The 19,065-nt window shown below is 37.5% G+C and overlaps 2 protein-coding genes and 1 long non-coding RNA gene across 3 annotated transcripts; all 3 read left to right on the top strand.

The window, feature by feature from the left end:
* The first annotated feature begins 4,061 nt into the window (after positions 1-4,061).
* On the top strand, positions 4,062-6,155 carry LOC133823396 (transcription termination factor MTEF18, mitochondrial-like). Its single transcript, XM_062256170.1, has one exon. It carries the CDS (start codon positions 4,316-4,318, stop codon positions 6,083-6,085), a length of 1,770 nt encoding a protein of 589 aa, XP_062112154.1. The 5' UTR covers positions 4,062-4,315; the 3' UTR covers positions 6,086-6,155.
* Positions 6,156-7,608: 1,453 nt separating this feature from the next.
* On the top strand, positions 7,609-17,670 carry LOC133825370 (uncharacterized). Its single transcript, XM_062258323.1, has 9 exons — positions 7,609-7,681; positions 8,122-11,667; positions 12,104-12,307; positions 13,365-13,453; positions 16,354-16,481; positions 16,814-16,912; positions 17,027-17,135; positions 17,283-17,362; positions 17,441-17,670. Exons 1-2 carry the CDS (start codon positions 7,609-7,611, stop codon positions 9,048-9,050), a joined length of 1,002 nt encoding a protein of 333 aa, XP_062114307.1. The 3' UTR covers positions 9,051-11,667; positions 12,104-12,307; positions 13,365-13,453; positions 16,354-16,481; positions 16,814-16,912; positions 17,027-17,135; positions 17,283-17,362; positions 17,441-17,670.
* Positions 17,671-17,751: 81 nt separating this feature from the next.
* LOC133821512 (uncharacterized) lies at positions 17,752-18,847 on the top strand. Its single transcript, XR_009887635.1, has 4 exons — positions 17,752-17,880; positions 18,043-18,135; positions 18,265-18,306; positions 18,654-18,847. It is a non-coding gene; the product is annotated as an uncharacterized LOC133821512 (long non-coding RNA).
* Positions 18,848-19,065: the final 218 nt, after the last annotated feature.

Raw genomic sequence — 19,065 nt, 5'->3', positions numbered from 1 at the left:
CTAGGGCTTCAAAATGGCTGTTATTTTATTGATTTTTTAATTAAATTAAATGGCCTAATTGAGTCTATAAAAGGAGTGCTTAGAGAGAAGATTTTAGAGACGACAGATAAGTCACAAGTCAGATTTTCTGATAGTTTTATATTCTCTCTAAACACAAGTCCTTTTCTAAACCTCTTTGTTATTTTCTTTTCTTCTCTCTATATTTATCTCATGTGTTGAGAATTGCCCACACTAGTCTAGGTGGTTCTAAGGATACATTGGAAGATCGTGAAGAAAATAGAAGATCGGTTCAGTTTCTTGATAATACTCTGCGACAGAAAGGATACAAGAGTTAGAGAAACTGAAGGAAGGACTCTTAATTCCGCTACGTATACTGTAAGTATTATATTATTTGTTTCTCTTTGAATTCAATTTTAGAAACATGTTTTAGGCTATCTCGTATTAATTTGTTTAATATTAGATATACATGAAAATAAATAAAGATCCTGTATAAGCTTTTCCTACAGTGTCCTAGCATCAACGCGTGGGTCCACGCGTAGTCCTAGGCACGCGCTATGAATTCGTGAAATTCCCTGATACTTCAAGATTCGTGTGTTAGACTCGTCAGACCCACTACTTTTCTTTTTAAAGCAGTTTAATGCAAAACTGCTTAAGGAATCGTGACCCTTAAGCTACCCAGAACCAAACCTAGAAAACCTCTCAGATTCTACATCCAACACAAGTATCCTAATCGATTTACCAGTGACATTTTCTTTGCAAAATCCATAAAGTTTGCCTAGTTTTTTAATACCTTATTTCTAAACAAGTCTAGTGTTGTTCTTTTAGCTTAAAACTGAGCCCTATTTAAACTCAGACATGGACAGAGCACGAAACGATATTGAGCAAAGTATGTTTTTCGAAGTAAAAAACTCACTAGAAAATAAAGAAATGAAAGATTCAAACCAGATGACAAAATACTTACAATTTATATGGTTGTTCGATGAGAATGTCAACGCGTCCACAGGCAGGAGCTTAAAAGCTTCTAAGAAACTGAAGGGGCGATGAAGGTCTTTGGAAAAGTTTGAGAAAAAAAGGGAATTTTTGTTTCTGGAAGGAAAGTTTTTGAATGCAAAGGTGGTAAAGTTCAAGTCTGATCTCCTTATTTATACGTAAACTTTGGGGATTAATTCGGGTCATTCGATTGGATCAGCTCGAGATCAAAGGCCAAGATTAAATGACCCGTGCGGCAGCAAAAAGTTGACAGGACAGTTGTCACAGCCCTCGAAACCCAAACAAATGCCAATTACAAGCGGCCATGTGTTCAACACTCGAGTAGTAGACAGGCACAGTTTTACATGACAAAAGCCTAAAAGCCCCTACTGTGCATGTCAGAAAGTGATGATGTCAAGCACGAGCAGGAGTTTGGGGCAAATGTTGTACCCCCAAAATTAGCACGCGTTTAATCACTCAGCTAGGGATACAGTTGACAAATGAATATATGGAAAAGCAGACCAAGTGGAATATCTAGCTAATGATGATGTGAGCAGCTCGAGTTAGGACTTGGCAATACGACACTCAGGTAATTATCAAGCCGCCTCTTAGGATGACAGTCTAGTTCGAGACATATAGTGGCCAGATCCCCCTTTAGGGCGCTCTAAAATTAATATGAACTAAGGTTCGGATAATCTTCGATGACCAGCTCAATGAAGATGTTCAGTCCATGGAAACCTGGCCAAGACGAATACTGAAGGATCCTAAGAGACTTGGAGGCCCTTTATACACTCATTAATACTCAGGTTGTATTGCACATTTATCATTTATTATCTGAGATAGTAGGAGCATATTCTGTTATGCAATCATATCCCAATAAATGAGAATTATCTATATTAAATGTATACTATATTTATGCACACGGTTACCGAAACCTGTCCAGGAAATTCCTCTATAAATATCAGGGATAATGGACAGGAAAATGGACGACTTTTTTGTATTACTGAAACTCAGCAGAAATTGTGAGAGAAGAGCAATAATATTGTCTGGTGGATTTTAACTATTGTACCACGTAAAATTGTGTGTACAAAAGAGTTCTTATAAGTTCATTACGGTTTGCAAATAAGCACCAATACTCTTATTAGATTTCTAAATCTATTGTTGGCGAAAAACCGTGTCAACATCTTCATTTTTTTCCTTTTTCTTTTTTTTTTCTACCAATTTTTTCCTTCATCCTTTTTTTTCTTTCCATTTTTCCATTCTTCTTTTTCTTCTTCTTCTTCTTCTTTTCATTTTTATTAATTTATCTATTTTTTTCTTTCATTTATATTGTTTTGTTTTTTTTTCATATTTTTTTTAGTTTTCTTTCCTTTTTTTTTTTTTTCCTTTTTCTTATTTTTTTCCTTCTATTTTTTCTTCATTTTTGTATTTATTATTTTCTCCTTCCATTTTTTTTTTTCTTTTTTCACACATATGAGCTTTTTTCTTTCTTTCTTTTTTTTTCTTCTTCCATTTTTTCTTTTTTCTTTTCCTTTTTTTCGACCAACTTTTTCATTCATATTTTTCTTTCTTTCTATTTTTCCTTTTTTTTTTTCATCTTCTTCTTTTCATTTTTATTCATTCATTTGTTTTTTTTAGTATTTTTTTCCTTCTTTTTTCTTCATTTTTTGTACTTATTATTTTCTCATTTCATTTTTTTCTTTTTTATCACACATATATTTTAACATTAGATAATTATTTTACTATTTCTTTATTTATTATGTTTTATTATTGTAATTTTTTTATAGTTTTTTCCACTATATGTAAAAAAAAAATCAAATCAATTTTTTCAGCATTTTCTTTTTACTGTAACTCTTATAGGAACACCAAATTTTGGAAAAAAAAACTAATAAAAACATGAAAATGTGAATGGGTAACCAATTACCCTAATGGGAACATTCAAATCTAGAAAAAAAATTATATGAAGAAGATGGGAGAGAAGGGAAAGGGGATGGTCCTGATTTTTTTTTCCATCTTTAGATCTGTGGTAATTGGTTATCTTTCCGTTCTTTATGTGTATATTTCTAGGAGTAACTGGTTACCTTCACGTTTTTTGTGTATATATTTCACGTTCTGATGTATGTGTATATATTTGGGTTCTTTATGGTAACTGGTTACCTATGTTACTAAAATCATAGGTACTTCTTCTTCTTTTTTTAATGAAGTGTTCTTCATATTTTTCTTTCAAATTTGATGTTTCTTTTCATATTTAATATGAGTAATCTGTCACCCCTCTTATGGTTACTGGTTACCCTTCTTATGGCAGAAAGTTACTCATCTCAAGATAACTGGTTACCCCTTCTAGTACATGTTATTTAACCTAGCTCTAGGATTTTTTTTACATAACTGTCAAAAATCAATCAATTAACTAGTTACCTTACCCAGGATTTGAAGAAAAAAAACGTACAATCTAAAAAAAATTGAAAAATATTTATAATAAATAAAAAATAATTTTAAACACAATTCATATTAAAAAAAATTGCAAAATAACTAAAGAAAAATTTAATATAAAATTATTAATATAAAAATAAGCTAAAACAATAATAAATAAATCACAAAGATACCCTTCCAAATTAATAAAACTTGATTAAGAGTAAAACTAAGACATAAACCAACTTTTATACAAAAATATGGAAAGATATACTCTCATAAAAATTAAAATTCTTAACAAAAAACCATAAATTAACTTTTTTTTTTTAAAATCATATTTTTGTACATCCTTTTGAAAATCTCATGTAAAATGTAATTTTTTCTATATGTTATTTTAATTTTTTCTATTAAATATTATTAATTGTACAAATTAATTATTATGCAATATTTATTTTAATGTACAATTACTATTTGTCCCCTTAAACTCTATCCACACACATTTTTAGATAAGAGGATCCGAACTACTTTGTCACTCTTTTTTAGTTTTTTTTTACTGCCGTGTTAACTCTGTGGAGTTAAGTAACATTCGAGAAATTCTACAGGGTTGCTGCTTTCGGAATCGATTGACATTTGGCCTTTGCTTTCTCTCTTACGTACTAAAACGACCCCTGAACACGTGTCGTTTAGTTGTGGCAAAAAGTACCGTCGTTTCGAGCTTGTTATGCAAAACCCCTTTCCATTCAACTTCAATTGCAGTGGTGGAGCTTGAGGAGGGTTTTACATTCGCGCGCAGCTGTCTCTCTCATTTCGACGCTCCTCATTGCGAACCTACTCATCAATGGCGGGGGTAAGATTTGTTTAGAATATTCTAGCCATTTCTATGCTTATTAAATCCCTAAAACTCCACTATTGATTTTAAAGCCTTATCAAACTTGTCATGACCCATTTGCTAAAGTGCAAAAGCATCTCTATACTCAAATGGGTTTCTTCAAATTTTGGTCAAAACCAACTTAATTCCTCTAAATCCCTAGTTTGGTCATCTGGGTATTCTTTCATTTCTCCAAATACTAAGCTTTATAGAACAAAAAGAGTTGTTCAAACTGAAGACTCTGAAATTTTTGACCAATTAGAGACTGACAAGGTTGTTAGAATTCCTCGTGCTGTTAAGAAAGAAGCCCAAGCTGCACTTTTGGAGTATTTTTATTCTACTAGAAACTTACAGTTTCTTGATGCAGAGAATATGAGTAGAAACTCGCCTCTTTTCTTGTCAAAGCTTTTGAAACAGGTTAATACTGAGGCTGAGATTGGTCGGTCTATTGCAAGATTTTTGTGTTACCATCCCGTTAATGAGTTTGAACCTTTCCTTGAAAGCTTGGGGTTGAAACCTTCAGAGTATGCTCATCTTCTTCCCCGTAATTTGATGTATTTGACTGATGCTCGTTTGTTGCTTGAGAATTATTATGTGCTGTGTGGTTATGGATTTGCACGCCATAAGATAGGAAAAATTTATAAAGGAGCTACAGAAGTATTCCACTCTGATGTTCAGATTTTGGTGTCAAAACTCAGAGCTTATGAGAAACTGGGTTTTAGTCAATCAACTGTAGTAAAGTTAATCATTTCTAGTCCTTATCTTTTGATTGGGAATGTAAGTGCAGATTTTGTTAAGGTATTGGAGAGAATCAAGAGTTTTGGATTTGAAATGGTATGGTTCGAGAACAATTTGTTGGAGGATGATGATTACAATTGGAGTCGCATGCTTGAACTTTTAGGTCTGTTAGCAAAGATGGGGTTGACCGAGGCAGAGATGGCTGAAATACTTGGTCAGCAGCCGGATATTTTGTTTGAGGATTCAGGGGACAGGACAATCTTACTAGTTGGGTTGCTATTGAAATTTGGATACTCAATGAACCAAATAGGCCCTATGTTTCTGCAGTTTCCACAGTTTCAAGTTGGAAAGTTTGTTTCAAATTTGAGGAGATGCTTTGTCTTCTTGAATGAAATCGAGATGGAGACGACAAAGATCGGGAATTTTTTACGTTCTCACACACTGCTGGTGGGTTCATGTTGTTTGAAGAGTGCTAATAGTTTACTTACGTATTTGTGTGTTGGGAAGAAGAGACTTTGTAGTTACATCCAGAAGAACCCACATGAGTTGAAGAACTTTGTTTTGGGAGCAAAAGTTGAGCGACTTCCAAGCTTAGAGGAGGATTCTGAATCAAAACTGCACAAGAACAAGTTTTTGTTAAACTTGGGATATGTAGAGGACTCGAATGAAATGAAGAAGGCGCTAAAGGTGTTCCGAGGCAAAGGAGGGGAGCTTCAAGAGAGATTTGACTTCATAATGAGTTATGGATTGGAACATGATGAGGTCCGTGAAATGGTTAAAGTTTCACCCCAAATTCTTAACCAGTCGAAGAGCGTGATTGAGACCAAGATTGATCTTCTTGTAAAGGAGCTAGGTTATCCTATATCAGCTTTATGGGTATTCCCTTCGCTTCTCAACTATACAGTAGAAAGGGTCAAGCATAGGGTATCTATGTATGATTGGCTTAAAAGTCAAGGAATGGCAGATCCTGTGCTAGCTTTGAGCACCATTGTTGCATGCTCGGAAACACAATTTGTTAAGCAATATGTAAATCGACATCCTAATGGCCCTCAAGCTTGGCAAGATTTGAAGAAGAGATTTTTTTTCCAAACAAATAAATAACATTCTTTCATAATTAAAGTTGTTTGGCTCCCAATTTTGATATGAAAGTTATTGGTTTTGTTGCTTAAAACTGTTTTCCCTTTTGTTTGATTTTGAGAAGAAACTAACGTATTAAGTAGTCATTAGTTTCGTAATTGGGAAACAAATAATTATGAAGAATGTTTATTATTAGTACACTACATACATAGAACATTGAAAAACCACTAATCTTAGCTAAGAAGCTCTTTGATGTTTTTTTTTTTGGATTCATCATAGCTAACTTTGTCAATAAATTGTTAGCAAATAAGAGAGTGCATTGGTATTTTTTTCTTCTAATTAATTAATAATATAAACAACTTTCTTAGTTTTATTTATAGAATTGATTAATTATTTTTATTAAATTTGTATCTTGTCATATAAATTTTAAATAAATAAATAATATTATATATAAAAAAATAGCATATCACATAAACATATTGAGTGAAAAATTAAATTAAGATATTATTTATGATTTTTTTAAATATATATAATATGATGATCTCTTTAAACATAAATGATAATTTTTTCAATAAAAATTAAGATTATGTATAATATATTATTATTATCATGTGTACGTCCTGAAATTCAGCATAAGCCTCTTTGACAGCTCGGGTACAGTGGACTAGCCAAGGACTACAATGGATGAGCCACAAGTTCATATTTCCTCTGTAAAGACAATGCGATTCCCCAGGTAAATAGCACAAGCTGATAAATACAAAGCAATAGACACGATCTAGAAACACTTATGAAGCAAAGCATCCAAGACACGAGCTGATACTACGCTCAGCTCGGGTACGCTAAAGATCTGCCATGTCCATGGATTTTTATAAACCTGGATACGTCATATAAACGTGCGTGATCAGACACCACATGTCCGTTCATCCCTGAATTCCCGGCCACGTAATATAATCGTGTATGATCAGACATCACATGTCCGATTATGCCAGATGACCCATGATCAGTTTTACCTAATGATTAGACCATAACTTAATATAAATTGTTATATTCATCATTAGTGCGAGACATGTCACATTAGGGATTTGTATTCACATGATAACCCCAACGTCTACCCAAGGATTGCTTTTTCTATAAATACCAAGACCTTGGATGGGGGAAAAAAGAGGATAGTTTTTCTGTAATGCAAAAACTCTGTCAAAATATAGAGAGATATATAGTAATAATACAGACTCATGGACTAGGGAGATTTTAACCTCCGAACCACGCAAAAAGGAACAAGTGTTCTTGATATTTCATTTCTAGTATTTTTAAGTATCATTTACTTATCATGGTTTATCATTAAACACTAATCCATCCCAGCTATATTTTCATAATTCACTGTTAACGAAAAACCGCGTCAACAGTTTGGTGCTTTCATTGAGAGCTACAGATTAGTGCTATTGTGAAAGATTCAGATCAAAGTTTCATCATGGTGGTTACTCGCTCGAGACATGGTAATGAGATGGATTAGCCTGGTGGGCAGGAGGCTCACCATACTGCTGTTTCCGATGAACAAAGCCCTGAAGTCCAGCAGCGGTCGGGAAAGCAACCGATGGGCCACGGCGACACCGGGAATTCAGCGTAATTGCCGTCGAATCCGAACCCGGATTATTTGACTGCAGTAGAGTTGGAAAACGTGCAGTTAAGGAACCATTTATCCAAAGCTAACAAACAAATTGAGGAGGTTTTGGCTCGGCTACCCCCTCTTGCAACCGATGTTAACGTTGGAATGAGGCAAGGTGGGACCCATAAGTCCCGCCGAGATAGTCGACCCAGGCCAAGTCGGTCGGTTAGGACCTCGACCTCGAGTTCTAGGCCCATGACCCAAGATAACCAAGAAATCCTGTTTGATGGCTTTCCCAGGGGTCATCAGCGAATCGACCGGTCGGTTAGAACCTCGACCCCGAGTTCAGTAACACCGTCAAATGCACCTGGAAATGCCCACAGCAACCCACGAAGAAGGTCTAGGGAAAACTCGCAAAGACAGCATGTTCCAGCCGACCTTCCTGTGCCATGATCAGATCGCCAGGCACAGAGAGTCGGAAATGGCGGAGCAGAGCGACCGCGGGCTAATTTGGTCCGACCTGACGAGACAAGAATTGCCTCGCCAATTAGACATCCCCCGTCGCCCATAAGGCATCCAACACCATCTTGTTCTGCTCGAAACGTTCCTACCTATGGGGACAACAGGAGGAATCCTCCCCTCGCTGCCCCTACCTATGCCCCACGAGCGCGCGGAAATGTCCCAGGTCCTCATCCTCAACCGCAAGCTCTAAGTTTCTCTAATGGAAGTTATTGGACGGAGGGCCATCGAAGTGGTAGAACCGGTGCAGAGTTGAGAAATCAGTTGAGTTCGGTTCAGAGCCCTCAAGTTGATCCACAGACCGATCTACGAGATCGCTTGAATTCACAAAGGAGAAATTCAGCTCGCAATGGATTCAGTGGCACTCACCACGAGGGAAGTCCTTCCGAAGTACACGATAATGGGAAAGTCCCACCAAACCAAGCTCGATCTTGGAGGGACACTAACCCGCCAAACACGTACGACCGAATGGGAGTTGTTGAACAGCCCCAGGGAACCAAGGACCAAACCCTCGAGAGGTTAGCCCAGATGGAGGAGCTCATGAAAAGACTCCTATCAGAGAAGGAAAAAGATGAATATGACTCAGGGGATGAGCTTGAGCTTTTTTCCCCTAACATTGCAGCAACAACATACCCGTCGGGTTTCAAGATGCCCCATTTGTCAAAGTTCGATGGAGATGGAGATCTGTCTGACCACTTGGGAATGTTCAACACCCTGATGATGGCCCACAATATTGGACCCGAGCTGAGGTGTCTGGTATTCCCCTCGACTCTGGTCGGGCCGGCTAGGCAATGGTTCAAGCAATACAAAAAGCATTCTATCAGCTCATGGAAGAGTTTCTCCACTGACTTCAAGAGGGCATCCTAAGCTTCTCAAGCGGCTCGCATTAAAGCGGACTCCCTTGCAAATGTAAAGCAGCAGCTCAGAGAACCCCTGAAAGCATACCTGAGTAGATTTGCTAATATTGCTGCGTGAGCTAGAGATGCAGACGAAAGTTCTAGGCTCATGGCGATGAGAACATGAATTCTTGTTGGGGGCGACCTATGGAAGGAAATCGAAAGAAAGGGGGTCAACACCGTGGATGAGTTCCTGAACAGGGCTCAAAGGTGGATCAACTTGGAAGAGGCACGAGCTTCGGTCACAGGAACCAGCCAAGTCCCTGCCCAGCCCGTTGGAGCGGTAACGAATGTTGCAGCTACGACTTAAACCGTTACCCAGAATAACCAAGGGGGAGGTAGCAAGAGGAAGGGAAATGGTGAGGGCGACTAGAGCGGTTCGAAGAAAAACAAGCCCATGGAGAAGTTCAAGCCGATCTATACGACTTATGCTGACCTCATGGATACTAGAGAGCGCATTTTCTTGGCGAATTCTGCCTGCCTCCCGTGGAAGAAGCCGGAGCCTTTTAAAAATCAAAGGGCGAAGAGGGATCCTTCAAAATTTTGTCGATTCCACAACGACACTGGTCACAACACTGATGATTGCAGACACTTGAAGGATGAGATCGAAACACTCATCAGGGCCGGAGCTTTGGCTCAGTATGCCCGGAATCGAATAACTCCCGAAAAACATTCCATCAACTCCGGAGGCCCTGGAAAATCAGACTGGAGCTCAGGTGAATCAAGATACCTCTCCTCCGATAACGGGGGGGAGGGGGGGGGGGGAGATAACAACCATCTCCGGAGGCCCTCATCTGGCAGGCACGAGTAGAGGTGCCCAGAAGAGGTATATCAATGAGCTGAGGTCTCACAATGGAGTTGAGTTTGTCCCGGAGCAGCATTTGTCTAAGAAACAGCGATTGGAGAAAAAACCAATCAGTTTTACTAAAGAATACGCTAGTCATGTCCAATTCCGGCATAATGATCCTCTAGTCATAACCGTCCAGCTCGCCAATCGGAGAGTTAGGAGGACACTAGTGGATAATAGAAGTTATGTGAACCTACTATTCAGGTCCACACTGGAAAAAATGGGATTATCTGTGACCGAACTGAAGGCAACCTCCATGATGCTGTATGGGTTTTCCGGCAAGGGATCGGCAACTATCGGAATAATCGAGTTAGTGAAAACCCTGGGTGGAGGACCGCGAGCTGTTTCCAAGCTTCTCGAGTTTGTGGTCGTTGATTGTCCAACCGCGTACAATGCAATCTTGGGTCGACCTACGTTAATGGCATTCAAAGTCATAACATATGTCTGCCACCTTGTGATCAAATTCCCCTCATCTGCAGGAATATGTACTGTGCGAGGCAATCAGGTTGCTTCCAGGGAATGCTACAACATTTCCATGAAGGGAAAATCACAACCCCGGCAGCAAACGATGGCCATACAGGACGAAGGCGAAGATTCCCAAGAAGTAAGGACTGCTCCTGGAATGGAAGAACCTTTGCAAGCCAGTGGCGCAGATACTACCCCGACTGATCATATCGATCCGCGAGTAGGCGAAGACAGATCTGAGCTCTGAGTTATCGAAGAGCTCGAATAAGTAAACATCAATCCCAGAGATGCTTCAAAAATAGTTAAACTCGGGAAAAATCTGGACGATGAGAGGAAGGCGGAGCTGACAAAATTTTTGCAAGAAAATCTTGATATATTCGTCTGGTCTCATGAAGACATAGTAGGGATAAGTCCGAGTGTGATCATGCATACCCCGAACTTGGATAAGAGTGTGCCTGCGAAGTCCCAGAAGCAGAGACGTTTAGGTACGACCCGAGTTGAGGCCCTGGAAGAAGAAGTAGCTCGACTATTAAAATGCGGGTTTATTCACGAGGCTAAATATCCGATCTGAGTCGCGAATCCTGTCCTGGTCCCAAAGCCAAATGGATAGTGGCAGACCTGCATCGACTTCTCCGACTTAAACAAAGCTTGTCCTAAGGACTGCTTCCCATTGCCAAGGATTGATCAGTTGGTGGATGCCACTGCGGGGCATGAGCTCATGTCCTTCATGGATGCATATTCTGGATATAACTAGATCGCGATGAACCCCGCGGACCAGGAGCATACTAGCTTTATGACTCCAACGAATGTTAACTGTTATAAAGTTATGCCCTTCGGGCTGAAAAACGCAGGGGCTACCTACCGGCGATTAGTCAACAGAATGTTCGCTGATTAGATCGGTAAAAACATGGAAGTGTATGTTGATGATATGCTGGTTAAATCTAAGACTGTCGATAACCATCACTACACCAAATACCCCTTTTCATAACATATGAATATAATAGTATTGGAAAAGTATTATGATACATCAAATAATAAAATAATAGGTGGAAAAAAAATTAACGTTACCAAAATTTTGGAGCCTGCGTATTTGTAAAGTTATCTTCTACTTTTACTTTTTTATTTGCCTCTACTTTTTTATTTCCAAACCTCTAAACAATTTTCTATCGCCTACCATCATCGACTGTGTTTCCAAGGAAAAAATTGTTCGACTCATACGATCTGAGCAACCATGGCGGCGGCTAACGCTCCAATCGCCATGAGGGAGGCCCTAACGGTCAGTTATTTCACTCTTAGCTTATTTAGCACCTTTATTTATTTATTTATTATTATTATTCTCATTTTGTTTGGTTCGATTGGCTTAAGCTCAATTTAGAATTACAGTCGTATTAACTGAGATATATTAATCTAAATTTACCGATTATCTACAATCAGATTCGATTCCTTTCTTTTTATCGTGTTATACCTTAGCTTGATTTCTCAATTGGAATGCTTTTCGAGTGCTAGATTATGTAAAAGTTCATTAAGATCTGATGCTGTTTTATCTTAGGCGTTATGGTCAGATCTGTTATGTTAACATATGATTGTTACTTAATTTGCTTCATTCGAATGGAGCTTTTTTATGTGTAGAAGTGGGAAAATTGCAATTAGGTTTTAAGTTGAAATCAGAAATTTGAACGATCTTAATTTTTTGTGATCTGATGTGCTTGTAGCTTCCGAGCATTGGGATTAGTCCTCAATTCATCACTTTTACGCATGTCACATGGAATCTGATAAGTACATATGCGTGAGGGAAACGTCCCCGCAGAATAGTGTTGTTATAATTGACATGAGTATGCCAAATCAACCTCTGAGGAGGCCTATTACTGCAGACTCTGCACTGATGAATCTGAATTCTAAAATTCTTGCATTGAAAGGTAGGTTATGACTTTCAGCTGTATTTCAAAAATGATATGAATCATATATGATTGCTATATTCTGGAATATGTATTTGAAATTTTAGTTGGTCGATAAATGTCTTGTTACACTATTGCGAAATCTTTGAGATTTAATTTAAACAATTTTTTTTTTATTTTGTCGTTTTGTAATGCTTTATATGCATTTTTGCAGTGTTCTATTGCAGAATCTTTGAGATTTTGTCTAAACTTGTTGTGATGTGCATTATAAGTGTATCCCACAGTTTACTTGTTACTTAATCAACTTTAAGCTCATTTTGTGTTCTCTGTATGTTCGTCACAGTCAATTCATTGTCTTTATACAGATGAAATGTTACTGTCTATGCCTCCTGACTTATTCTTTTCAAGTTGAATTTTTTAGTGTGTGTGATGTTATCTTTGCTTAGATGTGGCTGTATTTTTTTAGTTAAACTAGGTGAAATTGCATCTTGAGGATGGATTTTTCTCTGAATGCTTTAACCTACATATGTTAATCGTATGTAGTTTTATTTTCTCCAAATGACATGACAAGTAAAATAAAGCAAATATTGGTAGATGTAATTTGTTGAGAACTTACTCATGACTTGTCCCTATGGTGTCGGACTTGTAATATATGCACAGCAAGTAAACTAAAGCAAACATTGGTAGACATAATCTGGTGAAAACTTACTCATGACTTATTCCTATGGTGTCAGACTCTTAATCTCTGTTCTTATAGTGTCAGGATCTTGCTATTAAGTTGTAAAGGATAGTCTGGCAGTGTGGGGATTTTTATAGTATTATTTTATATAGTTGTTCGATCTCACTAGAAATAGACATGATAAATGATTTTTACTGTGATCTGTATACTTCACTCGCAATTCTACACAAATTTAGAGATTGACTCACTCATTGTCATTATACCTGATATAAATTTGATTGCTTAGAGTTTTTTTTCTTTTCTTTTAACAATACTTACTTTAAATTTGGTTACTTGAGTTTTTGTTTGTTTTATTTCTTACTATTTTGGGCTACTGTTTTATCATATACAATTTTATAGCTCTTGTCCCGGGGACTAGTCAAGATCACTTACAAATATTTAACATCGAGTTGAAAGCAAATTTGAAGTCACATGTAGTGCCTGAGCAGGTGAGAGATTTCTTTAATTTAGCATCTATACAAGACATTTTTATGTTGTGTATTAAATTTCATGATATTATTTTCTTTCGTTTTATTTTGTTTTACATGGCCTCCATGCACTTGTGTAGGTTGTATTTTGGAAATGGATTACCCCAAAGTTGTTGGGTTTAGTTACACAGACCTCAGTATATGTAACGCCCTACTTCCTTAGAGCCGTTACTAAGTGAGTTTTAAAACTAAAAAGGTGCAATGAACTCGCTAACCGAGGTTTTTAAAACGAAAGTGTGACTAATCAAAAGTTAAGGCTGTAATCTTTGAAAATGCGTTGTTTCATTAAAAACTTCTAGTATTAAACATTTGGGATCCCAAAAATAAGGTTTCAAAACTATTTACATCTTAAAATAAGTTTACAGTTGATTAGTTATAAAGATCATAGATTATTACAGCCATTTCTCGAATAAACCCCCAACCAAAGCAGTCGGGCAGGCCAAACATGTACGCATCGCTTCACGCTCTCCGTACTCATGGCTGGTTGACTCAATCTATGCCCTTACCTGCAACACAGAGCACCCGTGAGCCGAAGCCCAGCAAGAAAACTCATGCAGTTCATAACATATGCAAATTATACAGTTAATCATATTAGATAGTCCACAGATAAACAGGTCAACCATTTGACTTAAGCAACCCGGCCATGCCGCCCCAGAAGCCTTACCAAAGCCTGGGGTCTCGGTCCTCACCGTAAGGATATCACCTATATCCATGGGGTCCCACCCTGACTACAAGCACTTCACGTGCTATGTGGTACTTCCGGCCCCACTGCCGTTCTCGGCCTTCCGCCGTTCTCGACTCCATTGCCATTCTCGGCTCCTTGCCGCATCATTCAACTATAATCACAGATAGTCTAACTCAAATAACATTTGAACATATATCAATTCAATCAAGTCTGCACCCTAACATGTAATGCAATATGGGGTCGTGCCCTGCAATCACACTATGGGCCCATGCCCTGTCCTATGGGTGCTATAGTTTTCTTACCTGTCAATTTGATAGCTTTCAACACTTGACTCCTTAAGCACGATCCCACTCGAGCCTTAGTGCACACCTAAACACAGCCATAGGTCAAAGTCAACATCGAACCCCAAGTCCGAAAACCTAGCCTCGGGACCAATCCCGAGCCCCCGGGAAGTCCTAGATCCCCAAAACAAAGTGATGGAATCGAGCCCCGAACCCTAGGTCAAAATCCCTCAACAAAAGCCGAAAAATCCCTTTCTGTGAACAGTGCAGCGCTCTAAAGAGGGCACTGTAGCACTACAAGCAGAACCACACCCCCTAGAACAGGGCCTAGCGCTACAGCGCCCACTAACTAGCGCTGTAGCGCTAGTTGCAGCCAGACCACACCCAGAAATCGTTCTGCGATTTTCCTTCAACCATTTCAACCCCAAACTTGTCCAAACCCAAAAACAAACTTATCAACACCTCACACTCATCCCAAGCATCCCAAGAACTCATACCCCAAGCTCAAGCAACCCAAAACTCAAAATCTACCATAAGGAACCCTAAAACCAGAAATTCATTCAAACATCAAAGATAAGGTCTTAGAAATCATACCGTGGATGGAATTTCGACCTTAAGTTAAACCCTAGACCTCCTTAGCTTGCTCCTTCTCAATCTTGGCCAGAAATTCCCTAAAATTCCCATCATCTTAGCTCAAATCACAGCTCAAACCAGCCAAACCCTTAAAACTGAAAACTCTTAGAACTTACCTCAAAAGTTGATGTGTTCTTTCTAATCCCTGCCAAATCTTCAAGTATAACCTTAAGATCCTAGATGCTCAGCCTATCCTAGCTTTCCACTGAGCTTTGCCCCAAGAAATTTTAGGAGAAATGGTGCTAGAATCCTCAAACCGCCCATTTTGGAAAACCCTCTGTTTTTCTCTTTCTTTTCTTCCTTTTTCTTTCTTTCTTTTCCACAGCCATTCACTCTCTCTACCAATCCCACTAAGCATATAAAGCCTCAAAAATCAATCTCTAAAATCCAATTGACCAAAATGTCCTCCCTATTAATTCTAAACCCTTTTTGTCCAAGTAGGGCCATTTTAGTCATTTTACCCAATTCCCGCTAATCCTCAAGTGTCTCTAATATTTTCCCGTTGCTTTCCAACACCTGATAAATCACCAAATAAGTATTCCCCAACACCAAAATTAATCTCAATCTATTCTCTAAATTCCTGCTTATACCCCCAGGCTTAACCCAAGCTGGGTATAAAATCTCCGCCTCGACTTTCCGCTAGTCTGCTCCCTGGGATCGTCTCGAGTCACAAATCACAGATACATCCACATCACAATGTGGTCTCAAAAATCATCACATATCAATACAGTTATGCCCAACATGGCCAAAATTACAATTATGCCCTTCTAACACAATCAGGGCCTACATGTATACTAATACACATAGTCATGCATCTCAATTAGTCAAATAGTCATATAACATGCTTTAAATCATAATCATGCATTTAACTCATCAAAGTCACACATAAATCCCATCATGCCCTCCTGACACGCTAATCAAGGCCCTTAAGCCTTATTAGCGAATTTGGGTCGTTACAGTATATCATTGGTCAATTGAAGGTTTGTCACTTTATTATTATTATTAAACTTCTCTTCTAGCCTGCTTTGTTTTACAATACAATTACTTTTGTTTTAAAAATTTGGCCGGTATGTGCACTATATTTGCTTCCTTATTATAAAGCGGGTTTGAATTAAAGAAATAAAAAATAATTATAACGTACAGGTTTATATAATAATAATTCAAGCTTATCCAAATATTAGAATAATATAAAAAATGCGTTATTGTATCATTACTTTTGTTTTAAAAATTTAGCTAGTATGTGCACTATATCTTCCTTGTAGGTGAGACTAAACCTGTGAAGATGTTCGAAAGAACTGCTAATCTGGCAAACAATCAGATAATAAACTATCGGTGTGACCCTTCTGAAAAGTGGTTGGTTTTGATTGGAATTGCCCCTGGTGCTCCTAAGGTATGTTCTTATATATTGTAACATCATTTAGTAGATTGATATTCATATGCATATATGCTTTATGTATAGATTTCTCATAGGGAAATCCTCATCAAGCCAATATATTTGATGATCTTGGTATTCATATGGTACATTTGTAATGATGTAATCCATGTAATTGGAATAGAAGGGACTGCTTCTCCTGTAACTAGTTAGTGCCAAAGAGCTTTGTCCAAATGGTCCTTTTGAATTTTCCTGTAACATGCTTTAATACCTTATTGATTGCTTGGCAGACTCTGAGCTTTAATTGTCCTATTTCTTGTACTTGATTTATTTCTATGCTCTGTTTACAGAGGCAAAATTTGGTCAAAGGGAATATGCAACTCTTTTCAGTGGAACAACAGAGAAGTCAAGCTCTGGAAGCTCATGCTGTTGCTTTTGCACAATTTAAAGTGTGTAAATTAACTTCTCCCTCTCTTTATCTCTCTTAATTCTCTTGTTTTTTATCGCACTTGGTATGCATATCATATATGCATATTTGTTGATTGATTGTCGAATTTATACAGGTTCCAGAGAATGAGAATCCTTCTACTCTCATTTCCTTTGCAACAAAGACTTTTAATGCTGGCCAAATTACATCAAAGTTGCATGTTATATAGCTTGGTGCCCAACCAGGTTAGCTTAGTATTATTTAATTCACCCCCATTATTAAAAACGACAAATATGTTTGATAGGTCTAGAATCTTAATCAGAAATTTATTCCTTTCTTTCTGTCTTGATGAATAATTTTTCTCTATTTTGACGGTGCAAACTTATTGGCAGGAAAACCTTCTTTTACAAAGAAACAAGCAGATCTTTTCTTTCCTCCAGATTTTGCAGATGATTTCCCTGTTGCAATGCAGGTAGTGAGATTCTTATATTTGTGGTCTGCCCCAGTATTCAACACCATGAATATTAATTTTTTAATGCTCAAATTCCAGATATCACACAAGTATAGTTTGATCTACATAATCACTAAGCTCGGGCTGCTATTCGTTTACGACTTGGAGACGGCTACTGCAGTTTACAGAAATAGAATTAGTCCAGATCCAATTTTCTTAACATCGAGGGCTTCGTCACTAGGGGGATTTTACGCAATTAACAGGCGAGGCCAAGTGTTATTGGCTACTGTTAATGAACAAACAATTGTTCCTTTCGTTAGTGGGCAGGCTTGTATCACAAATTGGTTTATCCTTATGGGTAGTAGATTATGATAAAAATGTGGAATTTAAATTGTATATCTTGACTTTTTGCAGTTGAACAATTTGGAGCTTGCTGTCAATTTGGAGCTTGCATATGAAAATTTTGCATACCATGCGCTTGATGATAATTCTCAAAGAATCTAAATTATTTTTTGGATTGGGGATTTGATTTTAAATTGGTAAGTACTGTTATTATATTTTCAACTTTAAGTACTCATTACTTTTCTAGTTGAATTTTCATCCCATTTTTCTGGGCCATATCTGTATTCGGTACAGAGTTCTGAACCACAATAGAACTACTATTAACTAGAACATTCATGTTCTTGGTTTTTGTGTCTCAGGCAAGTAAAAAAGCCTTGGATCCAGTTGCTCCAGTTTATAAGTACTGCCTTGTATCAGTATCTAAGATATTAACTTCAACATGCCAAAATGAGGTTAGCTGTCTCCATTTTCAGCGTTCAAGTCTAGCTGATATGAGACGCGTGGTTGCAAAGTTTTCAATTGTAAGCTTATTTTATATTTATACTGTTGATACATTCAAGTAACTAGCCTTTTTTTTGCAGGCCTTCAAATATGTCAGTTTTCCTGCTCAGATACATGTTATGGTAAGATGTATTATACAGTTTATTATTTTGATCACCATTTAGTATATGTTTTTGTTGCTTAAAAAGCCAACCTTGTATCTGGCTGTGTAGTTAAGAAGTGCTATTTTGGGTTACAATTCCAGTGATCTTATTTTCAATATGTTTTAGATGTATTACACTTTCTGTTTTCGAATATCAACTTTTACGTCTCTTAATAAATTAATAATTCTTTGGTTGTTGCTAAATCTTGTGGCTTTGATAGTTTGAGCCAAAGAATTCTTAAGTAGCTTTGGATGTATGTTATATACACGGGAAGTATGCAAGTATATGTTTATAGGTTGGCTAATCTTCCATTCTTTTATATGCAGAAGAAATACAAGGGACAAGACTACTTTTTTGCTTTTCTAGTAACAGTGGGATGTTCAATTTTTATTTTATATCTTGTAATGACTACATCCTTAGTCTTAGATCAAGGTCTGATTTTATTACTTGAACCAAGCACATGCATGTGAATTATTTTTTATGTTGAAATTATGTTAGCATACAACTATTTTGAGGAATGAATCGTACGTGTAATACCTTCTTCTCAAATTAACCTTTGTTAGAACATAGAACAACAAATCTTAACACAAACCAGATAGTCTTAATACATCTGTTCTATCAATGGATGCTGCTTGGGCAGTTGAATGATACTAAGTTTGTTGTACTTTTGATTGTGTCTACAGGATCTGACATAAGTCCATATGGTAGAGGAAGGGAGAATATTGTTCGGGGCGTTTC

The sequence above is a fragment of the Humulus lupulus genome, chromosome 3, assembly GCF_963169125.1.
Source record: "Humulus lupulus chromosome 3, drHumLupu1.1, whole genome shotgun sequence".
Taxonomy (NCBI): domain Eukaryota; kingdom Viridiplantae; phylum Streptophyta; class Magnoliopsida; order Rosales; family Cannabaceae; genus Humulus; species Humulus lupulus.
This window is presented reverse-complemented; position numbering and strand designations above follow the sequence as displayed.